At 45.7% G+C, this 11,554-nt stretch overlaps 1 protein-coding gene across 1 annotated transcript in view; it reads right to left on the bottom strand.

Moving 5' to 3' along the window:
- LOC139580500 (cofilin-2-like) overlaps window positions 1-9,664 on the bottom strand; it is a 21,851-nt gene extending 12,187 nt beyond the window's left edge. The window contains exon 1 of the mRNA XM_071409250.1: window positions 9,507-9,664. Within this exon, the coding sequence (XP_071265351.1) occupies window positions 9,507-9,509 (3 nt within the window). The 5' untranslated portion in view covers window positions 9,510-9,664. The remainder of the gene's footprint in view (window positions 1-9,506) is intronic.
- Between the last annotated feature and the right edge of the window lie 1,890 nt (window positions 9,665-11,554).

Here is an 11,554-nt window from a genome sequence, read left to right on the forward strand (position 1 = left end):
GAATTCCATCAGCCTAAATGGATCTTTGTGCTTCCTTACCATTCACAGTAAGTGAACGACTGACAAGTTTGGGAACTTATGTGTTGTAATTAGCTATTTTCACATTTTTCGGGCAAGTGACCATAATCTTTGGAACACCAAAAAATACTCCTGACTATTGATGGGAAGTTCAGCTCTTTAAACTGACTCTGATCTTTGACTGATTTTGTTCATTTGAGTCAGTAATGCCCAGACCCCCGGGACCCCCTACCGGTGAAAGATTCACTGAAAACTGGAGAGTCATGATTCTACAAGCCTCTTGTTTACATGTCGTTCAGCATAGGAGGCTTATTGCAGCCGTCATTTGTGACTGAGACTTGTAAAAATGTGCTTTAAAACAAATGTACACGTGTTGATTGCTAGGCATACAAATACGATTATTTTTTGAAACATTTTAAACGAGGTCTAGTTGTGGCCAGTCGACTAGATTGTCAACGACTCTTGGCGGGAATGCATTGCTGCCACGAGGGGATAAGTACAGTTGTTTGCGAACTGCAGCCCCCCCCAAACGATTCGTTCTCAGGTTCCAGTTTGTTGAGCAGAGGCTGTGTTTTAGTTCTAGAAAGCTGTGTCCATCATAACATTCAATAATCAATTCATTTCATTCAATCTTGCACCATGCGATCAATGATCTAGCCAGGCCGGTTCCCCTCTCTCCACTGGGATTCTCTGCCTCTAACCCTGTTATTAGCTGATGTACGAAGGGCTATATAAAATAAAATTGATTGATTGATTGATCTAAACATGTATTTTTTCATCTCTGTGCATGTCCATGATTCATTAAACAAGCATGGGAAACAGTGTTTAAACCCTTTACAATGAATATCTGTGAAGTTATTTAGATTTTTACGAATTAACAAGCCAGTGTTGTAGTCGAGTCACTAAACCTTGAGTCTGAGTCTAGTCCCAAGTCTCCTGTGCTCTAATCTGAGTCAAGTCCCTATGGCTGAAGTCCAAGTGCTCAAGTCTGAGTCACTGGGTCTGAGTTTAAACAAAATATACCACATTAATATTGGTTTATGTGCACAAAGCAAAAACAAATGATTCATTTTTTATTTTTTTTACATATTTGGTTACTGCTGTTTTTTTGCTTTGCTTGTATTGCTTGTTGCTCGTCTGTTGTTAGATTCGTGCCTCTCTTGGTAGAAGAAATCTGCCCAGCAACAATGTCCTCCCGCTTGCTATTTTCTGCTTTCCCTACGCCCAAGGCTATAAATTCCTACCTGGCGGGCGAGCAGAGTTTGCCATTCAAGATGTAATTTGTATCTCTGGTGGGTAGCCTGAACTCATAGGACCGGTATAAGCCCTTGGCAGGCTATCTAGGCATGAGTTAATTTGAAAAGACAATTGCAAGGAATGTCTCTAATCTCAAAATCGGCCTGCCACTTTACAGCTAACCACAGACAGCCAGCCAGAGGCTGCAAGCTGTTTTGTTGTTCCTTTATAGCAATAAATGCCACTCCCTAAATCGCCTCACCCACTTGAAGAAGTGTTGATCACTATGTACAGCGGCACCTTCTTAAACACCACAGAAGAAGTGTTGATCACTATGTACAGCGGCACCTCTTAAACACCACAGAAGAAGGCGAAAAGCCTCAACAGGGATATTATCATTGTTCCCATCCACCAACTAGTTTTCAAACCGGTCTTTAATAGTTGATAGGTAGCCAGTAACTTCTGGAAAAGAAAATGTAACACCTAGACTAGTTTAATTGTTTAATTGTTTGATATCTACAGTCATTGGTACAGTATATATTTTTATCACCACCGAACATTAATACACTAGCGGCACCCATTCAGTTGATATAGACGGAACACCAATTCACTAGCCTGGTTTTTGAATCATGCATGGAGAGACTAGCGTCCGTGCAATCCTGAATCCTTGGGATGTCCCTAGCCCATAGCTTAGCTAGCTACTTTTGACTGGATTTGATTGGTGGTCACCGCTGGAGGGCAGGTGACCAGGCCTGGACCCTGCTTATCGGATAGGTTTTGTACACACATAATTTACTCTTCAAACGGCACCCAATGCATCTTCATCAATAAAGATCTATGAATATATCTGAACGTAAGTGACGACAGGAAGTAGGCTTGACGCTGCAAAAGAGGCCTAGTTTTTGTTTTGTTCCAGAGTGAAAACTAAAAGGGAGACGGGGAAGTGGGAGGGTAGAGTGAGACAACACATTCAAAGACGGCCTACTTTTCAGTACTCAAGGGGAGACAGACAGACGATAGCTAGACAATACTATTGTTTTCAATTTCGTAAAGCAGTTTGTGTTTCTTAACCAGGCAAAGCTAAATAGTAGGCTGGTGACTACTGGTTACAGGGAACACGGTGTGCAGAGTTGGGGAAGCTACTCTGAAAATGTAAGTTAACCAAGCTACCAATTACATCACACTGGAAAAAGGTTAAGCAACACTACCCTTAAGAAAAATATAGTTAACTGAACTAAAGTAGTTCACTAAAATCCAAACTACTTTGTGATAAATTATCATATCTGAATCTGAAACGTTGTAGAATGAAAATTGCAAAAACAGATCTGTCGTCAGATGAAACGCAGAAAGTGAAATTTATCCTATTAAACACAAGCACGATGTTTCAAGTGAGAATTAGGCAGAGGGCTGATGCTAAAAAAAGGTGAAGTACTCAATCATTTCCTTCTTTGTTGTTGTTGTTGTTGTAAAACTAGTGTGTTGTTCCAGAAGTTAACTACATGGAAAAACAAACAATGAACTACTGAAAACCGGAACCGGAGCTGGCACTCATCACGTGTTTCTCTGCAGATCACCGTCTGACTGCTGATGCTAGTCCTTCACACTGCTAGCTAGACAACAAACCCCTCACTGCTCTGCAGATCACTGTCTGACTGCTGAGGCTAGTCCTTCACACTGCTAGCTAGACAACAAACCCCTCACTGCTCTGCAGATCACTGTCTGACTGCTGAGGCTAGTCCTCCACACTGCTAGCTAGACAACAAAACCCTCACTGCTCTGCAGATCACCGTCTGACTGCTGAGGCTAGTCCTTCACACTGCTAGCTAGACAACAAAACCCTCACTGCTCTGCAGATCACTGTCTGACTGCTGATGCTAGTCCTTCACACTGCTAGCTAGACAACAAAACCCTCACTGCTCTGCAGATCACCGTCTGACTGCTGAGGCTAGTCCTTCACACTGCTAGCTAGACAACAAACCCCTCACTGCTCTGCAGATCACCGTCTGACTGCTGAGGCTAGTCCTTCACACTGCTAGCTAGACAACAAACCCCTCACTGCTCTGCAGATCACCGTCTGACTGCTGAGGCTAGTCCTTCACACTGCTAGCTAGACAACAAAACCCTCACTGCTCTGCAGATCACTGTCTGACTGCTGAGGCTAGTCCTTCACACTGCTAGCTAGACAACAAAACCCTCACTGCTCTGCAGATCACCGTCTGACTGCTGAGGCTAGTTCTTCACACTGCTAGCTAGACAACAAAACCCTCACTGCTCTGCAGATCACCGTCTGACTGCTGATGCTAGTCCTTCACACTGCTAGCTAGACAACAAACCCCTCACTGCTCTGCAGATCACTGTCTGACTGCTGAGGCTAGTCCTTCACACTGCTAGCTAGACAACAAAACCCTCACTGCTCTGCAGATCACCGTCTGACTGCTGAGGCTAGTCCTTCACACTGCTAGCTAGACAACAAACCCCTCACTGCTCTGCAGATCACCGTCTGACTGCTGAGGCTAGTCCTTCACACTGCTAGCTAGACAACAAACCCCTCACTGCTCTGCAGATCACCGTCTGACTGCTGAGGCTAGTCCTTCACACTGCTAGCTAGACAACAAAACCCTCACTGCTCTGCAGATCACTGTCTGACTGCTGATGCTAGTCCTTCACACTGCTAGCTAGACAACAAAACCCTCACTGCTCTGCAGATCACCGTCTGACTGCTGAGGCTAGTTCTTCACACTGCTAGCTAGACAACAAAACCCTCACTGCTCTGCAGATCACCGTCTGACTGCTGAGGCTAGTTCTTCACACTGCTAGCTAGACAACAAAACCCTCACTGCTCTGCAGATCACTGTCTGACTGCTGATGCTAGTCCTTCACACTGCTAGCTAGACAACAAAACCCTCACTGCTCTGCAGATCACCGTCTGACTGCTGAGGCTAGTTCTTCACACTGCTAGCTAGACAACAAAACCCTCACTGCTCTGCAGATCACCGTCTGACTGCTGAGGCTAGTCCTTCACACTGCTAGCTAGACAACAAAACCCTCACTGCTCTGCAGATCACTGTCTGACTGCTGATGCTAGTCCTTCACACTGCTAGCTAGACAACAAAACCCTCACTGCTCTGCAGATCACCGTCTGACTGCTGAGGCTAGTCCTTCACACTGCTAGCTAGACAACAAACCCCTCACTGCTCTGCAGATCACCGTCTGACTGCTGAGGCTAGTCCTTCACACTGCTAGCTAGACAACAAACCCCTCACTGCTCTGCAGATCACTGTCTGACTGCTGAGGCTAGTCCTCCACACTGCTAGCTAGACAACAAAACCCTCACTGCTCTGCAGATCACCGTCTGACTGCTGAGGCTAGTCCTTCACACTGCTAGCTAGACAACAAAACCCTCACTGCTCTGCAGATCACTGTCTGACTGCTGATGCTAGTCCTTCACACTGCTAGCTAGACAACAAAACCCTCACTGCTCTGCAGATCACCGTCTGACTGCTGAGGCTAGTCCTTCACACTGCTAGCTAGACAACAAACCCCTCACTGCTCTGCAGATCACCGTCTGACTAATGAGGCTAGTCCTTCACACTGCTAGCTAGACAACAAAACCCTCACTGCTCTGCAGATCACCGTCTGACTGCTGATGCTAGTCCTTCACACTGCTAGCTAGACAACAAAACCCTCACTGCTCTGCAGATCACCGTCTGACTGCTGAGGCTAGTCCTTCACACTGCTAGCTAGACAACAAAACCCTCACTGCTCTGCAGATCACTGTCTGACTGCTGAGGCTAGTCCTTCACACTGCTAGCTAGACAACAAAACCCTCACTGCTCTGCAGATCACTGTCTGACTGCTGATGCTAGTCCTTCACACTGCTAGCTAGACAACAAAACCCTCACTGCTCTGCAGATCACTGTCTGACTGCTGAGGCTAGTCCTTCACACTGCTAGCTAGACAACAAAACCCTCACTGCTCTGCAGATCACCGTCTGACTGCTGAGGCTAGTCCTTCACACTGCTAGCTAGACAACAAAACCCTCACTGCTCTGCAGATCACCGTCTGACTGCTGAGGCTAGTCCTTCACACTGCTAGCTAGACAACAAAACCCTCACTGCTCTGCAGATCACCGTCTGACTGCTGAGGCTAGTCCTTCACACTGCTAGCTAGACAACAAACCCCTCACTGCTCTGCAGATCACCGTCTGACTGCTGAGGCTAGTCCTTCACACTGCTAGCTAGACAACAAAACCCTCACTGCTCTGCAGATCACCGTCTTAATGCTGAGGCTAGTCCTTCACACTGCTAGCTAGACAACAAAACCCTCACTGCTCTGCAAACCCAGTGCTGCTAGTATTCTGCTTACCATAGTAGCCCATCCAGTCTAAGTGCAAATACAAGTCACAGGAAGGTGAGTCCGAGTCACCGATGACACGCTGCAGTACCTTCAGGCGTTTGGAAATTGCTCCCAAGGATGAACCAGACATGTGGAGGTCTACAATTTTTTTCTTAGGTCTTGGCTGATTTTCCCATGATGTCAAGCAAAGAGGCACTGAGTTTGAAGGTAGGCTTTGAAATACATCCACAGGTACACCTCCAATTGACTCAAATGACGTCAATTAGCCTATCAGAAGCTCCTAAAGCCATGACATCATTTTCTGGAATTTTCCAAGCTGTTTGAAAGGGTTAGGCGTCCCGCTAGCGGGATAACTTCCGGTGAAACTGGAGTGCGCGCAATTCAAATAAATAATCATAAAAATTATGGATATTAAACATTTAGGTACATATAAGTGTCTTATATCGGTTGAAAGCTTAAATTCTTGTTAATCTAACTGCACTGTCCAATTTACAGTAGCTATTACAGCGAAAGCATGCCATGCGATTGTTTGAGGATGCCACACATCAAAATATTTTCCCACCTGCACAGGTTTCATAAATTCACAAATGGCAATTAAATATTCACTTACTTTTTGAAAATATTCCTTTGATTTGTCATCCAAAGGGTCCCAGCTATAACATGTAGTGTCGTTTTGTTAGATAACATCATTTTTTATATCCCAAAAAGTCTTTAGTTGGCGCCATCGATTTGATTATTCCACTCGTTCAACTTGCAGAGAAAGGAATCCGAAAATCTACCGCTAAACTTTGTTTCAACAAGTCAAAATACGTTTCTATTTACTCCTCAGATAACCTAAAATGTAATCAAACTATAATATTTCTATCAGAAAGAAGTATGTTCAATTGGAAACTGATTTTAGCAGGTGCATCTTGTCTTCATCGTGCGCCCAAACACGAATTTCCAAGACTGTGTCCCTGTACTAAAACTCAGATTTCTTATTCGTTTTGTAAGTTACAAGCCTGAAACCTTGAACATAGACTGCTGACACCCTGTGGAAGCCATAGGAATTGCATCCTGGGAGCTAGAATGCAGAATGCCCCTATACTTTCCATTGTAAGAGCATGGTCTCAAAAAATAAACATTTCCGGTTGGTTTTTCTTTGGATTTTCTCCTACCATATCTATTGTGTTATAGTCTCCTAAATTATTTTTACATTTTTGCAAACTTCAAAGTGTTTTCTATCCAATGGTACCAATTATATACATATCCTGGCTTCAGGGCCTGAACAACAGACGGTTTACCCTGGGCACGTCAGTCAGGCGGAAATTGAGAAAAAAGGAGCCCTAACTTCTGACTCACTGGAATTGTAATACAGTGAATTATAAGTGAAATAATCTGTAAACAATTGCTGGAAAAATTACTTGTGTACTGCACAAAGTAAACGTCCTAACCGACTTCCCAAAACTATAGTTTGTTAACAAGAAATTTGTGGAGTGGTTGAAAAACGAGTTTTAATGACTCCAACCTAAGTGTATGTAAACTTCCGACTTCAACTGTACATGGAGTATAGAGAGAGATACATGGAGTATAGAGAGAGATACATGGAGTATAGAGAGAGATACATGGAGTATAGAGAGAGATACATGGAGTATAGAGAGAGATACATGGAGTATAGAGAGAGATATATGGAGTATAGAGAGAGATACATGGAGTATAGAGAGAGATACATGGAGTATAGAGAGAGATATATGGAGTATAGAGAGAGATACATGGAGTATAGAGAGAGATACATGGAGTATAGAGAGAGATACATGGAGTATAGAGAGAGATATATGGAGTATAGAGAGAGATACATGGAGTATAGAGAGAGATACATGGAGTATAGAGAGAGAGAAACTATTATTGGGCCCATGTTAACAAAGAGTCTCAGCGTAGGTGTGCTGATCTAGGATCAGGCCCCCCGGTCAATACAATGATGAACTAAAAGGCCAAACTGACCCTAGATTAGTCAGCACGCTTTGTGAATACAGGCCCCGATCTGTGTGAATACAGGCCCCGATCTGTGTGAATACAGGCCCCGATCTGTGTGAATACAGGCCCCGATCTGTGTGAATACAGGCCCCGATCGGTGTGAATACAGGCCCCGATCGGTGTGAATACAGGCCCCGATCGGTGTGAATACAGGCCCCGATCGGTTGTGAATACAGGCCCCGATCGGTGTGAATACAGGCCCCGATCGGTGTGAATACAGGCCCCGATCGGTGTGAATACAGGCCCCGATCGGTGTGAATACAGGCCCCGATCGGTGTGAATACAGGCCCCGATCTGTGTGAATACAGGCCCCGATCTGTGTGAATACAGGCCCCGATCTGTGAGAATACAGGCCCCGATCTGTGAGAATACAGGCCCCGATCTGTGTGAATACAGGCCCCGATCGGTGTGAATACAGGCCCCGATCGGTGTGAATACAGGCCCCGATCGGTGTGAATACAGGCCCCGATCGGTGTGAATACAGGCCCCGATCGGTGTGAATACAGGCCCCGATCGGTGTGAATACAGGCCCCGATCGGTGTGACTACAGGCCCCGATCGGTGTGAATACAGGCCCCGATCGGTGTGAATACAGGCCCCGATCGGTGTGAATACAGGCCCCGATCTGTGTGAATACAGGCCCCGATCGGTGTGAATACAGGCCCCGATCTGTGAGAATACAGGCCCCGATCTGTGAGAATACAGGCCCCGATCTGTGTGAATACAGGCCCCGATCTGTGTGAATACAGGCCCCGATCTGTGTGAATACAGGCCCCGATCTGTGTGAATACAGGCCCCGATCTGTGTGAATACAGGCCCCGATCTGTGTGAATACAGGCCCCGATCTGTGTGAATACAGGCCCCGATCTGTGTGAATACAGGCCCCGATCTGTGTGAATACAGGCCCCGATCTGTGTGAATACAGGCCCCGATCTGTGTGAATACAGGCCCCGATCTGTGTGAATACAGGCCCCGATCTGTGTGAATACAGGCCCCGATCTGTGTGAATACAGGCCCCGATCTGTGTGAATACAGGCCCCGATCTGTGTGAATACAGGCCCCGATCTGTGTGAATACAGACCCCGATCTGTGTGAATACAGGCCCCGATCTGTGTGAATACAGGCCCCGATCTGTGTGAATACAGGCCCCGATCTGTGTGAATACAGGCGCCGATCTGTGTGAATACAGGCCCCGATATGTGTGAATACAGACCCTGATCTTTCAAGGTGAGTTTCTTAGTCTCTCTCTTGGCATACATAGTTTCCTAGTGTTCTGGGCCTCTGTCGGCCACATTCCTGGAGACAGTGAGGAACAAGTCAGCACTAGAACCCCCCTGGTGACGCCAAAACACTCAGGAGGTTGTATAACTAATGGCACCCTATTCCCTATATAGTGCACTACTTTAAACCAGGGCACATACTTCCCTATATACTGAACTAGTTTTGGCAGTTCGAATGCCTCCTAAACCTTTTATATTCCTTCCTTACAGAAGAATACCAAACATATTGTAAGACAAAAACTTTCATCCGACTGGCAAGAGTAAACAAGTCGATGACACACAACAAAAACGTTTGCTCTTCAATGAAGAAGATGGTGAAAGTAACTCTGGACGTTGTGAATGCCAGAAGAGCCAAAGATTCAGGATAGATTCCTACTGATGTTTCAAGCGTTATGTTCTTACAATTATCAGTGTGGTATCGGTGAATATTGGACTAGAGAGAGAGAGAGGTATACTGTCCATTTGATGAAGTTATTTTAAAACCGTTCTCTCAGTTTCATAGCATAAGACATATTTCCTAACCTCTAACCCTACAATATATAGTAATACTGAGAATACGTTGGCTTAGGAAGCGCCGTCGATGCAAAAAACATCCTGTACTCACCATTTACACTGCTGTGAAGGAAGTAGACCGGACGAGGACGAGGACTATCCAGCTCTTCTTTGGTCGGGGAAAGAAAAGGCAGGTAGAAAAAGTGGGAGGTTGGATTGCAGTACACACCTGTCAGCTTCCTGTTTCCCCTCTGACGGCAAATGTAGCCTGAGGCCAGTTTCCTGTAAAAACAGGTATATTAAAATTGGTTAGAACACTAGAAGGCTCTTTGTTGTTGCTCTCTGCTCAGTGCAACTCAATTTATAAAACACTAATTTATCACAATGCTAATAAAGTCATAAGTTACCTGAACCAAAAATATAAAAACGTAACATGCAACAATTTCAAAGATTATATAAAAGGAAATCAGTCAATTTAAATGAATTCATTAGGCCCTAATTTATGGATTCCACATGACTGGGAATACAGATATGGATCTGTTGGTCACAGATACCTTAAATAAAATGGTAGGGGGTGGATCAGAAAACCAGTCAGTATCTGATGTGACCACCTCATGCAGCTCCACACATCTCCTTCACATAGAGTTAATCAGGCTGTTGATTGTGGCCTGTGGAATGTTGTCCCGTTCCTCTACAATGGCTGTGTGAAGTTGCTGGATATTGGCAGGAACACGCTGTCGTACATGTCGATCCAGAGCATCCCAAACATGCTCAATGGGTGACATGTCTGGTGAGTATGCAGGCCATGGAAGAACTGGGCCATTTTCAGCTTCCAGGAATTGTGTACAGATCCTTGCAACATGGGGCGGTGCATTATCATGCTGAAACATGAGGTGATGGCGGAGGATGAATGGCACGACAATGGACCTCAGAATCTCATCACAGTATCTCTGTGCATTCAAATTGCCATCGATAACATGCAATTGTGTTTGTTGTCTGTAGCCTGTCCAAACCATAACCCCACCACCACCATGGGGCACTCTGTTCACAACATTGACATCAGCAAACCACTCGCCCACACCACGCCTTACTTGTGGTCTGAGGTCGGTTGGATGTACTGCCAAAATCTCTAAAATGACATTGGAGGTGGCTTATGGTAGAGAAATGAACATTCAATTCTCAGGCAACAGCGCTGGTGGACATTCCTGCAGTCAACATGCCAATTGCTGGGGCCTCCCGGGTGGCGCAGTCGTCTAGGGCACTGCATCGCAGTGCTAGCTGCGCCACCAGAGTCTCTGGGTTCGCGCCCAGGCTCTGTCGCAGCCGGCCGCGACCGGGGGGTCCGTGGGGCGACGCACAATTGGCCTAGCGTCGTCCGGGTTAGGGAGGGTTTGGCCGGTAGGGATATCCTTGTCTCATCGCGCTCCAGCGACTCCTGTGGCGGGCCGGGCTCAGTGCGCGCTAACCGAGGGGGGCGGGTGCACGGTGTTTCCTCCGACACATTGGTGCGGCTGGCTTCCGGGTTGGAGGCGCGCTGTGTTAAGAAGCAGTGCGGCTTGGTTGGGTTGTGCTTCGGAGGACGCATGGCTTTCGACCTTCGTCTCTCCCGAGCCCGTACGGGAGTTGTAGCGATGAGACAAGATAGTAATTACTAGCGATTGGATACCACGAAAATTGGGGAGAAAAGGGGATAAAATAATTTAAATAATTTAAAAAATGCCAATTGCACTCTCCCCCAAAACTTGAGACATCTGTGGCATTGTGTTGTGTGACAAAACTGCACATTTTAGAACGGCTTTTTATTGTCCCCAGCACAAGGTGCACCTGTGTAATGATCATGCTGTTTAATCAGCTTCTTGATAATCCATTTACCTGACAGGTGTGGCATATCTTGGCAAAGGAGAAATACTCACTAACAGGGATGTAAACACATTTGTGCACAGCATTTTAGAGAAATAATTTCTGGGATCTTTTATTTCAGCTCATGAAACATGGGAACATGACAGGGAACAGTTTACATGTTGCGTTAATATTTTTGAACGCTGTAATAATTACAAAGGTGAGTGGGGGATAACATATAGAGAACAAACCACACAACATATTTGACATGACTCGAGTTTGAAAGACATTTCAACACACATATAGCAGAGGAGTAGGGGT

The sequence above is a fragment of the Salvelinus alpinus genome, chromosome 7 (assembly GCF_045679555.1).
Source record: "Salvelinus alpinus chromosome 7, SLU_Salpinus.1, whole genome shotgun sequence".
NCBI lineage: Eukaryota > Metazoa > Chordata > Actinopteri > Salmoniformes > Salmonidae > Salvelinus > Salvelinus alpinus.